This window comes from Ursus arctos, unplaced genomic scaffold (assembly GCF_023065955.2).
Source record: "Ursus arctos isolate Adak ecotype North America unplaced genomic scaffold, UrsArc2.0 scaffold_14, whole genome shotgun sequence".
Lineage (NCBI taxonomy): Eukaryota > Metazoa > Chordata > Mammalia > Carnivora > Ursidae > Ursus > Ursus arctos.
In genome coordinates this window covers 59,223,806-59,240,886 of record NW_026622808.1, presented here as the reverse complement: position 1 = coordinate 59,240,886, position 17,081 = coordinate 59,223,806, and the positions used below count along the sequence as shown (strand labels likewise).

Genomic DNA, 17,081 nt, shown 5'->3' with positions numbered 1-17,081 from the left:
TAAAAAACAAGGAGAGTCTGAGGCACTGTTGCAGCTCAGAGGGTCGACTGCAGAGGCGTCACGACTAAATGCAACCCTGGAGCCTAGACTGAATCCTGAAACAGATAAAGGACGTTAATGGAAAAAGTGGTGCCAAGTCTGGAGTTTAGTTCATAGCAATGGGCCAATATCAGTTTTGTAGTTTTGACAAAAATACCCTGTGTTGTAAGATGTTGACAGCAGGGGAAACTGGGAGAGGGGCATATGGCAACTCTGTGTGTTATCCTGGCAAATTTCCTCTAAGTCTAAAATTAATGCAAAATAAAAAGTTTAATTAAAAAAGGAAAATAACTAAGACCAAAAATTCTTTTTTTTTCCATATGGAAAAATCCAACAACCTCCAAAAAACAGCCGCCAGTTTCCTGGCGACTTCCCGTCTTCAATGCTTCATAAGACCAGAAGCAAAGAAGGTGCCATATTACCTGTATCTAATTGTAAAAACGCCAGCACCCTGGAAGAGGCAATATGAGAAGCAATTGTTTATATCCAATTAAAAAAAACAAACAAACAAACCACGCAGTGTGGGGAAAGGAACCTTCAGCCAGCCAACAAATTTCTAACACTTTAATAAAGCAAGTGAGAAATTTGGGGAGAAAATATGAATACTATAAAAATAAAAAGCAGGATGCACAGTGTACATTCGGCTAGAAATAATGTGCCGTGGATACTCCCTTTTGAAGATAGACCATGAAAATAGTGAACTTTGGTATGGTTTTATTCAGGAGGCGTTACGCCCCATGAGGCACGTCTGAATTCCTGGGGTGCTGTGCTGTTCTCATGCTCTGCCACTTCACAGCCATCACCTCCCTCGGTCTTTTCTCATCAATGCCAAGCCAATTAAAACATTTCATCTCCCTGATGGGCGGTGGGCTGGTCAATTGGGCAACCTGCCCAAATTTTACTCAACAACTTTGTAATGCGTGAGCCTATATGGGCAGAGTGGCAAGTTTTGGGGGTACTGTCTCAGAGCCTAGGTTCTGAGATATCATATCATGAACCTATAACGTACACACTTTCAAAAGCCTCATCTCTTATTGTGAAATAGCGCTCTATAAATAATAAAAAGACACCAACACCTACCACATGAGAGTCAAGGAAATCAGGATGGGAGGACTGAAATCAGGGAAGTAACCCTAATAAACACCATCTGTATTTGCTGGACAGCTACTCAATAGTGCTAAGAACCCCACCCGCCTCTTCTGCTGCCTGTCTGCAGGGATCTTAAATAGCTACTATGGGGAGATACCTCTTAAATTTAGGCAGGAAGATGAACCCCTTGCTTAACATTTACGAAGAGGAACAGGGCCAAGGAAGAGAGTCTGATTAAGTCAGGGCGAAGGGAGCAGTAATTTTCATGACTTCCAGGGTGACAAGTGAGGGGTGGGGAGGAGAGAAGGGAGCAGCATTTATCACCAAGAGGCAAAAGGGATCAGGGTACCATTTCTGAGAAAGGATGTTCCTTGGGATTGGACGTGTGCTTCACAGGAGGAAAAGTCTGCCTACTGTCAAATACACTTACGGGAGTAAACGAATTTGTTTCTTGAATGAGAGACTTCACAGAGCCTTGGATTAGTTTGTGCGCACTGTGACCTTCCAAGAGCTGCCTAACATTGAACCATGGACTCTTACTTTTCAGAGCCTAGCTTTCTTTGGGACTTACTGGCTCTTAACTTTAGGAGATGTTGGCTTGATGAGAGCAAGGGTTAGCAATCACGAAGACCTCCATTCCAGTTCTGCCTCTGTAACCTCTTGTGTGCAGAACTTCAGAAGAGAACAAGTGCTCAAGAAACAGCCGTCTTGATTACTGTCAGGCAATTCATTTTCATCGCGTTCAATCCAAACGGCACTGATATCTTACCTACGTCAGAGAGCACCCGAATACAGCTCTCCACAGAGGCTTTTTGGCTCGGCATTAACCAGTTGCAGTGGTAAACCCTGAACACACCTTGCAGCAGTTGCACAAAGACAGGCTGGCGAGTCTGCAAGGAAGAGAGGCCAAGAGACGGGCGGTATGACTTTTCTGTAGATCACTGATAGGCTGATCAGAAACAGACATTGCACTGAACTGTGGGTTAATGGTAATGGACCCTTTGCAAGAGTGGGAAGGGGTGACCAGTTATGAGCAGGATTCTAAAAGCTGCCTAGCCCAAGGAAGAAAAAATCAGAAGCATCTTAAGGTCATCTACAAACTTGATGCCATCCAAGTCTGACCAGAAGGATAAATAGTGGCATCAATACCAGTCTGAAAACTGGTATTCTTGTCCGGTTACCAACTGGCTACATGACTTCAGGCGAATGACCTCACCTCTCTGAGCTTTCACTTCATCTAATATATAAAATAAGTGGATTGTGGCAGATCGACCCAAAGTTCTTTGCAGACATTATTTCCCATAAGCAGAATTTCTATTTTTAATCAGCAAAAGCAAACTGATGAGTGGATCTTACCAAGAATGCTTACTTATTTCTAGCAGTGTGTCAATGATATAAACAGAAGACAGTTCTGATGGTTACTTGTTCAAAGTATTCATTTACTACAGATGAGTTAACTGTATGGTAGGATCTATTCCTATGACTGTATATATTTGTACTCTTTTTAAAATAAGAGAACTCCAACATTTACTTCCTCAGTTTGACAGTGATTTCCGAATGCATGTCAAAGTTATAATTGTGGTCTCTGTCCAAAGCTACCCGACTCAGGGTAGCTTTAACCTTCAAGGAAAACATTCCTGTGTACAGCGAGCTACTCCACAGGTTTTTAGTTTGGGGGAAGAGGACTGGCATAGTCCCTCCAAAACACAGTGGGAGTTACTATAGCAAAGGAAAAAAAGTATTGAAAAACTCTAGAGAGGTTTCTGAGATGGAAGAAATACAGTGGAAAGTGCTGGGGTGGGCAGGAAGGAACTCTAGTAGAAGAAAAGACAACAGGTTAATAAAAATTCAGAGCCTCTTCTATGAACAATGTTCAGGTAACTTACTAAGTGCCACATATCTCAAGGGAAAGTTCTAGAACCTCAACTAACAATCCTGTGGCAAACAAACTGCCTTAATGCTATAAATACAAACCAGAGGCCCAGAAAGGTTACAAGAAAGTACACAGAGGGTTTGGCAGAGCACTGAGTCGCCTTCAGGGCTCTCTGACGCCGACAGCTTGTGCTCTTTCCACCCAGTTCACCTGCAAACCAGGATCTCATTGCTTTCTCCAGCAAGTACTTTCTGTTCTATACCTCGCAGCCACCCAAGACAGCAAAGTGCCTGCTAACAGAGGACAGGATCATAGACAGCCTGAGAAATTGGCCGAGAAACCCTGACACTAAGCTCCTGAGCACAAGGGTTCCAATGAGAGAAGCCATGTATGGAGAACACTTCCCACATGCCAAGGGCTAAGCGCTCTCTGCCTCTATCACTGAACCCTCACCATGACATGAGCAAGTAAACAGTGGTATTATCATTCGCCCTGCTGGCTCGTATGTGCTAGAGTTGGGATGAGAACCCAACATCCAAACTCAAAGAAAGAACTATCCTTTGGCTAAACTAATTCAACTGAACCAATATTTGTTAGGCCTCTGCTCTGTTCCCATCTGACCCCTGGATAAACAAAGGATGAATAAACTGGCCAGGGTAGCTGCCTCCTAATTACCCATTCCAATGGGCAACCTGGGGGCGTCAGCTCACTTGACCTCTTGGACTAAAGAACACGGCTGCCCATCACCTTCTACATAAAATCCTCCCTTTTCTTAGATCCTGAAGCCCTGCTTGCTCCTTGAATCCCAACCTGTGTGCCGGATAAACTGAAGAACCTTCCTCCGGCCTCTTCTGCATCTTGTCTTTAACTATTTGTGCTCCGCCCAGTCCCCTCTAGCGAACCACTTCATTCTCCGGGCCACAACTTCCATCAGCGAATGTTTATGTTTGGAATCCACTGCTCCACTGTGCTGAGTCTCACAGGTGCATTTACTCATTCAATGAGTTAGCAACTAGTAGGTTCCAAGCACAGAGTGAGGCACAGGGACAGAGCAGTATCGCAGACAACTATGCACCGAAGGCATAACCACACCCTTCTTACAGTAGCTTAGAGTCTAGCAGGGAAAAGCACGACCACCTATTTACTGAGCACCTTCTATGTGCCAGGCATTATGCTAAATGTTTCATAAACAGTATCGTGAGTGCTCACAATAACCCGCAAGGTTGATACTACATCCCTGTTTCAAATGTGAGCATAGAGGTTCTGAAGTTCAGTGACCAAGGCAAGTTCACAGAGCTGGTAAGGGGCAGAGTGAGGATTTGAAACCAGCTTTATCCTGCTCTAAAGCCTCCAAAATTCTGTTCTTCCTCCCTGGATCCCACTGTTCTAGTTGCTTCCTGGACATTCCACTGGCAACATAAATGCAACACAGCCAAACCCAAGTTCACCACTTTCCTTCCTCCCATGTTTGGGTTGAATGAAAGGAAACAAACAAACAAACAAACAAGGAAGGAAGCCAGGAAGGAGGTAAAAATCTAGCTGGGGAAATGAGGCATACGCTTTTCAGCATATAAACAAAATAAAACAGGCTATGAAAGCTCCAAAAATAGTATTCCTTGAAAACAAATGCTCTAGAAATTCATAAGCTACCCCTTAAAAAACAAAGCTAAAGCCACTCTGGACTTTGTTTTCTAAGTATATATAGACAACCTGGGTCTCGCTAGGAACTTGGAACATTTATATTGAAGATTCATCTCTCTGACAATTCTGGCTTCTCAGGTGGTCCAAAAATTGGCTTCAGAGTAAGGCAATATGAGGTGAGGAGTGACCAAGACGGAAAACCAAAACACAAGTTCCTGTTTAATGGTTTTCCAATTAATTTCACTGATTTACTTTGACATTTCGGTTTTGTAAAACTGTTTCATAATCTATAAGAGTATGGGCATTGCTGTGGTGATTGTCACTTTAAATTACAAAAGAAGCAAGTCCAATCTTAGTAACCAAAGCAGCTCTCCTAGCTGGCTCTCCGTGGGAAAAGCACTTGGTGAAGGAGCACCTTCTGGTCTCCAGAAACTCAAGTGCTCGGGATCTAACCAGTTTCTGCTCCCCAATTACTCAAGAATACATACAGTCATTTGAAAGGCAGCCTTCTAACTTTGTGATACTTTAGCTTAACTTCTAGCTTTCACCGTTATTTCTAACTAAACAGAAGTGCCAAGGAAAGTATCTCACTAAAAATTCCATAATTCAAGTTTTTGAGTCAGAGAGAAGTAGGCTGAAATCATGGTTATGCCACCTAATGGCTGAGCATTGGAATTAAACTTTCTGAGCCTCAGTTTACTCAGCTGCAAAATGGGAATAGTATCATCTACCTCATAGGCTGTATTAGGCTTTTATGAACTCTTTGCATGTTAATGAAATATAACAGTGTGTAACTAACGCACCAGGGAGTATTATACTGACCATGAATCACCCTTCCCTTGGAGAATTTACCTTCGTTAGGATTATCTTTTGTGGTCCAACAACCCTGGGCCACCCATCAACCCCAGGACAGCCTCTACCTCTTTCCATGACAAGGAGACTTAATATTTCTCTTCTGACCACTGGAGACCAAGACCAGCTTTCATCCTCCAGTAAGACTCCCACAGCAGTTGACCCAGACGTAAGTTACAAAAAGAAGAATGAGTTTTTCCACGTCAAAGAATGACGTCATCTCCCAGATCCACGATTCCTACCTTTGAAACTGGGAGTACAGTGGGAATCCCGCTGCAGGCCGCTGCAGTGCTCAGCCCCAGGAGCACCACGCACAGAGGTGTGCACATACCCGTGGAGCCGGGCCACAAGGCAGCCCCTCCGCCACGGCTGAACGACTTCTCACGCTAGCCCCGCGCCACCTCGGGGGAACTCTAGGCACACACTTGGGAGTTAGAATCGAGATCTCCAAATGCATTTTTAAAAAGTGCTAATAACATGCTAGCACCTGTCTGAAAGCTGCTTCTCCTTCTTCTAAGATTGGAGGGGAGGAATCAATAAGATTGAAGGGGGAGGAAAAGGCATCTTAAGGGGAAAAAATCAACAACCAATAGAATCATCTGGGATAGAAAAACATTCTCAGGTGCGTCTTTAGCCAAAGGACCCTCCAGAGAAAGAAAAGCATCTTGTCTGAACGCCTTGCAGAATGGCTCACGTACAGCTGCTCACTGCCAAACCCGGCCAACGGCCACTGCCCAGGCGCAGCGTGAATGCCCCGCGTCTGTGTTCCTTACCTGCAGCGTCGTGCTCTGGTCTGAGAAGGGAGAACTGAAGAAGGTAGTAACGATACTCATGACAATTTCAGTAACGTACTTCTCCAAAATTGAGTCTGCGTGCTTCCTGTCACTGGTGTTGTTACAGGCCTGCAAGGCAATTGAATGTTCCAGACATGACACCAAAACCTGCAGGTCAGTTGTACGACTAAGACATCTGTGAGCACTCCTGCTGATTACCCCCTTAACAAACGAAAGGTAAAGGCTTGCAGGTCAATATTTCTCCCTCTCAGAAGTTACAATAATTATAATAGCAGCAACAACAAATCATGCAGAAGGAGAAGCCGATCAACTCGGATATCACATGTAGACGCACAAAACATTAAAACCGGGATGGGACCTACAGGACTATTGTTTCCAAATTCCTAGCCATGTGTGGCAAATCTAAAACCTTAAAAGGAAGCAAAAGGCATAGCAACTACACTTGTCTATACTTTCCCCTAAAAGTAAACTATCCTCCTGGTTAAGCCGTTCATCTGTTGTAGGCCATGGTTTCCTAATTCATACAATCAAGAGAATCAAGTACACCAGTGAGGTCCATTGTGCGTGATATTCTCTAAATCTACAACACTCTCTCATTCAATAAAAATGTTAATAGAGAGTTGTCAAATCCCTATGTTGTACAGTGGAACTGATGTAACATTGTGTGTCAAGTATACTTCAATTTTTAAAAGTTAGTGACACGCAATGCTGTTGATAGTGAGCTGTGAGTCAGGGTCATGGACTCTAAGTTTTGTTTTGGTTTTTTCTTCTTAAAGATTTTTTATTTATTTGACAGAGATACAGCGAGAGAGGGAACATAAGCAGGCAGAGTGGGAGAGGGAGAAGCAGGCTTCCCTCTGAGCAGGGAGCCTGATATGGCGCTCGATCCCAGGACCCTGGGATCATGACCTGAGCCGAAGGCAGACGCTTAACGACTGAGCCACCCAGGCGCCCCCATGGACTCTAAGTTTTGGGGTGAGGAGAGACTTCAGATTTTACTTGCATTCTATTTAATTTTGCGCTAAAATAAGACTAGACATTTAGAGGGAAAGGTTTAGAAAATACTTTTTTAAAAATCAAGTTTTTATTACCAAATTCATTAGTCCTACAGTTTGAGACATTAACATTGCTTATCATAAAAATTTATGAAGGGCAAAAAAGAATCAAGTTTTATTAACTAACCACCATGTTCTAAGCTTAATGCCGAGCAGTTTGTAGACAAATTCAAAGAATGAAATTAGCAACTGATTTTACATTTCTGAATAATGTAATGTAAAGGTCAGCAAAGTTAAGGGTTGGTGGCTGCTTTTATAAATAAAGTTTTATTGGAATGCAGCCATGCCCACATGATTACATATTGTCATGGCTGCTTTCAAACTACCAGGGCAGAGTTGAATAGTTGTGATAGAGACCAGATGGCCCACAAAGCTGAACAAAGTTAATATCTGGTCCTTTACAGAAAACTTTGCTTAGCCCCCATTAAAAAAGAAAACACAAAACAAAGCAGGGATGCCTGGGTGGCTCGGTCAGTTAAGCCTCTGACTCTTGATCTCAGCTTATGTCATGAGTTCAAGTCCCACATTGGGCTCCACACTGGGTGTAGAGCCTACTTAAAAAAAATAAGACAAAATAAAATAAAAATAAAACAGGCCTTCCATCCCAATCTCTAAAAAAAACCTAGATTTATGGGATTAAAAGACTAGGAGGAATTTGAGATTTAAAAAACATATATATGTCTGTGATACCAATACCTGAGTATTATTAAATAAACTAGATTAGGAAGAAAAGAAGTTCTTGTAGGTTCCTTGTCTTACACTGGTGACTGTACCATCAAGCAGAAATTATCACAGTCTAGGACTCTACAATTCACGTTTCTTTTTAACACGACATTTCCAAAATTAAGATTCATTTTACAATTATTCTCTCTCGGTTACTGGCACCCCTCCCCCAAATCCACCACCACAAAACTCCTCGCGGATCTACGGTGTGCCCTGTTAGGTGGTAAGTCTTGCAGCCTTAGGATCAATGGTAAGCTTGGAGCAAAACTGAATCAAGAGTATGAAGGCCAGCCCAACGGCTGGGTTAGGAAAGCAGAGGCAAACACCAGACTGAAGGAGAGAAATGCTTAAGCTCAGGAAGGTGTCCTTCAAGGAGAAATACCATCAAGGAAAAGAAAACTTTTAAATGTGATTTTAATATGTCTCAGATTATTATTCACAGATCAATCCATAAAGGATGAAATGAAAAACAGAAATAATCCATCTTCCCTGACACATGATTATACTAAAATCTATTCTCATCTGGGAGTAAAAGGTAAAAAGAAATGAGACACATGCGAGGATAAGAGCCATATTTGCCTCCCTGTGCCACACATTAACAAGTTGAAATTATGCAGATATTTCCCTTATGCCTGCATAAAGATGTCCAGACACACACGTACATACACACTTCCACTCGACCGCTCGGTTCCAGAAAGCCTTACCCTGCAGATGTCCACAAGGAAATTCTCAAACAATTTCCACATATGATTGCTGGTGTAAATCTCCTTCATTTCCACCTCAGTATCCACATAGCAGTGATTGAGGAAGTTAATGTACGCAATTTTAACCTGAGGACAGAAACAGACTTTTCTGAAAAACCGATTTGGTATACATGGAATAAGAGAAATGAAAATCAAAACTATGTCAGAACATGATCTTCACCTATCAGATGAATGAGTCCAAAAGTCTGAGAAAGTGCTGTGTGGACAAGCTGTGAGAAAAATGCAATCTTGTCTCTTCCTCCTTCATTAGAATCACCAGTTACTATTGTCTCATTATATTCGCATAAGCCAGTTGCACAGCCATGCAGGGAAATTACAGTACATCCATACAATAAAATTTTTATATAACTATAAAAAAGGAATGTGCAATCTCTTTATGGACTGATGTGAGAAGAGGAAAAGTATACCCAGGATGTCACCTTTTGTGTTTAAAAAAAAAAAAAAAAGAGGCAGTGGGGGAATGAAGAATATTTACATTTGTTTATATGCAGAATTCTAGACAATGTACAAGAACATAATAAATGATTTTTTGTGGAGTGGGAGGGGACAGATTAGGAGGTTTTTCGTAGTTTACTCCTTTATAGTCTTTGCTATTTGAACTTTTCAAAATGTATTAACTTTTCAAAAAAATCATCTGAAAACATAATAGTATATATATGTGATACATACTACATATGCTATAAATATATGTATATTTAGTTAAGATATAAATAGTATGTATTTTAAAAATACAAAGGCAAACTACATTCCGAATGACCCACTGTTTTTGTTGTTGTTTTTGTTACTAGCCAACATATCTGAACAAGAAAACGGGCAGCTTGGAAGGAATCATTTCCAAAATCTTACAGGTATTTACTATGGGTGGTGGAGTTAGAGATTATTTTGATTTGCCTACTGCTTGCCTGTAGTTCCTCAGTATTTTATAATTGTCATTCATTATTTTTACAATGCAAATTCTCATTTTAAAGAATAAACTTGCAGAACAGGTCTTACGTGCACAGGAACCTTATCTCAACCCATTCAATCTCAGTTTTCGGACATTCATTCAAAGGGAATTCAAAAACCCTCTTTGCTCAACAGGCTGAATTATTAGTTTCCAAGAAGGAGGCATAGAAGCAGATTTCCAAGGTTCTCAAGGAGAGAGCAGGAAAGACTAACACCGCCACCAGCCCCCCCCCCCCCCCCCCCCCCCGCCGCCGACGATCTTCATGCACAAAATCGGCATTTGAGAAAATGTTTCCACCAACTGAGATCTCACTGTGAAATGAGCTGCAGGTCTCAGCACCGTGAGGTCTCGTGTGGGCTGGCCACAGCTCCACACGCCACGTGCAGAGGCATGAGAATGGCTCGCTCACCTCGGGGATGCAGTCCTCGTGGGTCACGACGCGGACAATGTCATCCAGTGGGAGCAGAGAGTTGCACTTTATCTCTGTGTAGACGTTCTTGCCCTCGGTGCACACGGCCAAGAGCTCCACCAGGTGGATGTGGTACATGAGAGGGCTGTTCTCGTCCATCCGGTCCCGCTCTGACCTCATCATCTGGATCAGGGTCTGGAAAGAGGCTCTGTCGTTGTAGAACACGAGGACGTCCTCTCCCGAATTAACCAGCTATACAAAGAACAGGGCTTGTTTATATTACAAGCTTGCGGAGGTGGGGACACCATTTAAAAAATATCCACTCGCAGAGAAAGAGAGATGTTCTGTCAGCATTTGCTTTCCCAAACCAGTCTCAGCTATATTACTAAATTCATCTAAATTTCATTCATTTCTATTAATCAACAACTGAAAATCTTCAGAATTTTAATCGACAGATACAGGGGTATCTCAGTGGCCTTAATAAACTATCAAGGGAAGAGAAAGTCTGCAGACCAACATTCATGTATCCAGTGGAAATGTAGATTGCAAGCTTGCACTTGGATTTCCAAACCTAATATGTAGGCTATGATTTTTCTTTTTAAAAATGTTTCCATTTTTTTATGCTTGAAAAGTTGTATCCCTCTTACAACTCTTTCACATACTGCCTTCTCTCTTCAAAATTACCAATTATCCACTTCTCACTAAGATACACCTTCCTTTCAATACTCGTCAAAAAATCAAGGCATTCCTACTTATAACTTGTCTCCAGGACAGTGTGGGACTTCTCATGAATCTACTTAAGAGTAAATCAGTTTTAGCACTACAAGAAATACAGAAGAGCCACAAAGGGATGGCACAGAAGTCAAAATAAATATAGTCAATAATATTTGCATAATAACAGCTCACCTTTATAAGCTCTAATTAGGTGCCAGATACCATGATAAACCCCTCACGAGGATTACCTAACCTCATTGTGCCTCAGTTATGATTGTAAAATTGAGGACAAAGATGATACCTAACTCATGATGCTGTGTCATGTAGATTAAATAAATGATTATATGTAAATTGCTTAGAACCGTGACTAGGGTATGGCAGGCTTCCGATAAATGTTAGCTATTATTGTCACCATTATTTCGCTGAGTTGGCATGTCAGCTTCTCAGCGGAATACCACGGCGCCTTCATTTTATAGGAAGGCACGCTGAGGGTTGGGGAAGTCATCAGGTCACACTGCCTGTAAAGTAGTGTAGCCTACATTCACAGCCCAGGAAGTCAATTCTTTTAATTACACGACACTACTTTCCACTGGAATCCTATGTTTTTTATTAGATGGGATTATAAATCCAAGTGTTAGGTGGATTTACTTGAGGTTTCATTTTTTCAACAGATGGAAAGATTCAACTGAGTAGATCTGAATCACAGGTGTAGGAGAGGGCCTTCCTGGTCAGACAGCATCCCATGGGGCACTGACTTCCCACAGAGAACCCAGTGGGCCTTTGCCCCAGTTCCCCTGACCAGCTTCTTCCCATGAATCAGCAAACAACAATTTTTCTAGCTAGTTAAGTGAATAATTAAGGAAAAGGTCATATAATCCATAGGAATGTAGGCTGTTCTGGCTCACTAGTTTCTATCTACACTTAATCTCTATTCATTGTAATCTGGGGTCAATATTCCTATTTTTTCCCCCTCTCAGAAGAATCTGAGCCAAACTGCCTTAAAATAAATAGATTCACTGCTATGAAAAATCTGATCAGACTCTCACCTATATATACAATTTAAGCTCACAAACACACTCTCTCTCACACAAGCCACAATACGTTTTGTTTGTTTATGTGGCTCCAGGAGAAGGTGTCAGTTCGTACAGTTAGCAATAATTTAAAAATTTGTATGGAACACGAGATGAAGGTATATAGAAATAAACAGCTGTCACCTCAGCCATGACCATGTCTTGGCACTTTTTGATGAATTTCCCTTCTGCCTTGACGATCGTCTGTAAGAATTTTATGTACTGGACGTTTCGACCGTGAGTCTCAATGCAGTGAACAAAGTGCTGGACAACCCGCTCATTGATCTCACTGCAGAGCTGGAAATTGTTCATGAAGATGTGCTGCATGGTGACCGCCTCCAGGATCTGGCACAAGAGTGAGGGCAGGAGCACAGGGAAACGGTCAAAAGGCGGCTAGAGCAGAGTACAACGCGAGAAAGAGAGTCTACCAAAGCACACAGAGAGAAGCATTTAAACCCACGAAGAGCCCTTTCTCCTCTCTCGCTTCTGTACTGCCTTCTTTTTCAATCATGATAAACACACGGGAAGGGAAACAAATCACTAGACTTCAGCTCAATGAACTACACAGGAAACCCCAGCACCCAGATCAAGAAACGAAATGCCTCACCACCCAAATTAACTCGTTTTGATTTCTGCAACCACAGATTCCTTTTGCCCACTGTTGAGCCTCACGTACGCTCTCCTGTCTGGTTTCTTTTGCTCAATAGTACATTTGCGGTGCTGTCAACTTGTTGTTGCGTGTATCAGTACTTTGTTCGCGGTCACTGCTATGTATGTTTCATGGCACGAATAAACCACAATGTGCTTATCTATTCTACTGCTGATGGGCGTTTGGGGGTGTATCTGGTTTTAATGGCAAGTAGTAACACTAGACTTAGCACAAATAGTGCTGCTCTGAGCATTTCTGAACGTGTCTTCTGCTAAACTTTATTATACTTGCATTTCTGTTGGGTTTACACCCAAGAGTGGAATTGCTGTGTTGCGAAGTATAAACACTTGGCTTGAGAAAGTACTTGCCAACAGCTTTCAAAAGATGTTAACAACTTCCATTCTACACTAGAGCTTTTCCATACCCTTGCCGATTTACAGTGTTGTTGGTCTCTTTGGTTTTAGTCATACTTTGTTGTGCAAATCTTACTTAATTTATACTTCTTTGATGATCACCTTGTCCCATTTACTGGCTGCCTGGATTTCTTCTATGGATGATTTCATTTTAATTTTTTTTTTTTTGGCCCATTTTTAAAAGTGGGTTGTCCTTTTCCTTACCGACTTTTTTGAGTTGGTTATATATTCTGGATAGGAGTTCTTTATTGGACACATGCAATGCAAATGTCCTCTCCTTCTCTCTGGTTTGCTTCTGGGTGATCTTAATGATGTCATTTAGTGAATAGAAGTTTTTTAAAGAAGTCTGGTTTATTGATATTTTCCTTTATAATTAGTCCTGTTTGTATACTGTGTAAGAAAACTTTGCTTTCCACTAGGTCATTAAGATATTTTCATGTTATCTTCTAGAAGATTTATTTTCTATTTTTTACCCAGAGTTATTAAGTGATTAAGTTCTATGTTTGGTGTGAGGTAGGAGGTTTTGAACTTTTTATCTTTTGTCTTTTCTTTCCCCGTACATAACAAAGAGGGAGTATTACCCCTCAGCCTATCAACCCTTCTCCTCCAAAGCTCTAGTGGACTAATGAATGTGTGAGTGTGCGTGTATTTACAAGGATGTCCTTTGTAGAATTATTTACAAAGCCAACAATTAGACATTGCCTAGATGTCTACTAATATGAGAATGGTTTTTAAAAAGTTAGAGCCATACTATGGAACACCATGTAGCCATCACAAATTCTCATCAAAAGAGCAAAAAATTTATATATCTGTGACTTGCAAAGACAGCCATCATGTATTAAGTGAAAAAAGCATAATGTGGGGCTCCTGGGTGGCACAGTGGTTAAGCGTCTGCCTTCGGCTCAGGGTGTGACCCCAGCGTTGTGGGATCGAGCCCCACATCAGGCTCCTCCACTGGGAGCCTGCTTCTTCCTCTCCCACTCCCCCTGCTTGTGTTCCCTCTCTCGCTGGCTGTCTCTATCTCTGTCAAATAAATAAATAAAATCTTAAAAAAAAAAATAAAAGCATAATATAAAATAAAGTGTAGAGTGTGTCACCATTTTTCTTTAAAAAAAATACAGAATACATACTTTCAAAACATATCTGACAAACTAAAATATAACACAGTTATGTTTTATACGAATATATATTTGTATGTATCTAATGTATTATATATTATATTATGTACACAGAAAACTTTACGCATGACCTCAGGAGGATGTGGCTGGAGAGTGAGAATGAGCAACTCTCTAGGGCTAAAATATGATGTAATAAAGAATGTTAAGAAAAAATATAAATACATCTTACCTTCCCCTACTACCTCCTCCCTTTCCCTGCCTTCTCCTCTAAAATGATGGGGAGTATTTACGTCCTCCTAAAAGTTGGTCCTAATGTTCCCCTTGGAATGAATGTTGCATGATAAGTCCCCGTGGTCACAACAGCAAAAGAACAAGCTGTTCCTCTTACTGCTTCATGCCCTCCCCTCACAGAGTTCCAGATAGGCCTGAAGTCTTACCCCTGGGTTGAGAAACAGGTTTATATGCTTGTGTAGCAAGGCTTGATTCTGCTGGTTGCCTGCACAGAAATTCTGCAGGAATTCATGAGCCAGCCTCATTATCTCCTGCATCTTGGTATCTTCAGCCTGTGTGGGTGGAGGTAGATGAAAAATAGGTTGAAACCAGAGCTATGCTGTGGACAAGAGAAGGTCAGCAGGTGACAGCACCTATCTCTAGGCCAGGAGACCCAGTCCTATGACACGTCCATCACCTGCCTAGTGGGGTTCTGGAGGTGCTTGCTGAGGGCCTGTCGTGTGAAAATACTGGGGTGCTATATTGCTGACACTGCAAAGAAGTCAGTAAGTTATTCAATTGTCTTATATTCTCTTCCACTAGCTGTGGGCAGATACAAAAAGAATTATTCAGGAAAAATGCAATACAGAGTAGAAGCTGAGAGGAAGCCTCTGGATTCCCCTTTCTACCAATGCCCCAAATTTCTGAACCCCCCATTTCTGAGAACAGAGTGACAGCGGAGCAGAGGCTGACTGCATCACTGGTGCTGAGCCCACACTGCCCCAGCTCTCGGGCTCACCCTTTTTAATCTGCCTAACATATGTATACATTAGCTTTTGGCAGGAGATAACATGTTAGAGTAGAAATCTCTATTTTTTTTTATTTTTATTTTTTAATAAATTTTTTTATTATATTATGTTAGTCACCATACAGTACATCCCTAGTTTTTGATGTAAAGTTCCATAATTCATTACTTGCATATAACACCCAGTGCACCATGCAATACGTGCCCTCCTTACTACCCATCACCAGCCTATCCCATTCCTCCACCCCCCTCCCCTCTGAAGCCCTCAGTTTGTTTCCCAGAGTCCACAGTCTCTCATGCTTCATTCCCCCTTCTGTTTACCCCCCTTTTCTTCTTCCCTTTCTTCTCCTACCGATCTTCCTACTTCTTATGTTCCATAAATGAGTGATCTCTTTAGATTATAAATTTGGGCAAATATACCTGCTGCAATCCTTTCCTTGTCACCTCAGCCTCAGCATTTAACCCAAGAGTTAGTCTTCCCATCTGCAAAATGGGAATAATACCTGCCCCAGGCATTTCACACAGCTGGTTATGTGACTCTCATTTCCTACAGTAAAAACACATACTGAGTGTTTGTAAAGTGTTAGATGCCCCATGAGAAGACAGTTGATTAAACCCTACTGCCATTTTATCCAATTCTAAACAAACAAACCTTTAACACAGTAAAAAGGAAAGGAGAATGATATGGAAACATCCCTCCTATTCGTTTAGCCCCCGGTAACCTCCCTAAGTCTTCTCACTTATATCACCTCTTTTCAGAGGCCAGAGAGCCTAGCAGTTAGGAAGCCAGGCCCGAAACCTGACTGCTTAGTTCTTACGCCAGATCTACCACTCAGTAGCTGTGTGACGTCAGGCAAGTGATTTAACAGTGCAGGGCCTCCGTCTCCTCATCTGCAAAATGGAGGTAATGCACACTTCATATGGTTGTCATGAAGATGAAGTGACAAAATCCATGTCCAGTGCTTAGATAGTTATCACATAATCAACGTTAGCTACTGGCTCTGGTCTAGACCAAGGGTCAGACAGATACTTTAGGCTTTGTGGGTCAAAAAGCAAAAGAGAGGGGGCGCCTGGGTGGCTCAGCCGTTAAGCATCTGCGTTCGGCTCAGGTCATGATCTCAGGGTCCCGGGATTGAACCCCGCATTGGGCTCCCTGCTCGGCGGGAAGCCTGCTTCTTCCTCTCCCACTCCCCCTGCTTGTGTTCCCTCTCTCACTGGCTGGCTGTCTCTCTGTCAAATAAATAAATAAAATCTTAAAAAAAAAAGAAAAGCAAAAGAGAGGACATTATGCAGGTACCACTAAGAATGTAACTATTTAAAAATGGAACAATCATTCTTAGCTAATATGCTAATAAAAACAGGTGGTAGGCTGGATTTGGTTCATGTCTGCAGTTTGCTCACCCTGGTCTAGATAATAATCCTGGGAGAAAACAGGACACATCTGTCAGAACAGCTAACAGAAGGAATCTGGGCTACCAGCCTTAACAATCAAACATGGGTGATGTTAAGAGTACACTAATAGCAAATCTCCATACAACAGAGTATTACATTTGTCTCCCATTAACAGAGAAAGTGGCATGCCTTCCAGTTCTAAGAAATCAGAGGCCTTGGGACAGAGAGACACCGCTGGGTGACAACGGTAATCTCAAACAGTTCTGCACTCCTTCACTTCTTCAGCTAAAAGAATCTGCTGGGCTCATAGAAACTAATGACTTTATCGTTTGAAATGGATTTTTATAAGATACATCAGCTTTAAAGACATCACATAGGGGCGCCTGGGTGGCTCTGTCATTAAGCATCTGCCTTTGGCTCAGGGCGTGATCCCCACATTCTGGGATTGAGCCCCACATCAGGCTCCTCTGCTGGGAGCCTGCTTCTTCCTCTCCCACTCCCTCTGCTTGTGCTCCCTTTCTCGCT

General features: G+C 42.0%; 1 protein-coding gene across 1 annotated transcript in view; it reads right to left on the bottom strand.

The window, feature by feature from the left end:
- ITPR1 (inositol 1,4,5-trisphosphate receptor type 1) overlaps positions 1 to 17,081 on the bottom strand; it is a 320,227-nt gene that overhangs the window by 131,303 nt on the left and 171,843 nt on the right. The window contains exons 31-36 of the mRNA XM_057311892.1: positions 14,587 to 14,712; positions 12,114 to 12,314; positions 10,186 to 10,437; positions 8,771 to 8,896; positions 6,268 to 6,396; positions 1,898 to 2,018 (exon numbers count right to left, since the gene is read on the bottom strand). Coding sequence (XP_057167875.1) covers positions 1,898 to 2,018; positions 6,268 to 6,396; positions 8,771 to 8,896; positions 10,186 to 10,437; positions 12,114 to 12,314; positions 14,587 to 14,712 — 955 coding nt within the window. The remainder of the gene's footprint in view (positions 1 to 1,897; positions 2,019 to 6,267; positions 6,397 to 8,770; positions 8,897 to 10,185; positions 10,438 to 12,113; positions 12,315 to 14,586; positions 14,713 to 17,081) is intronic.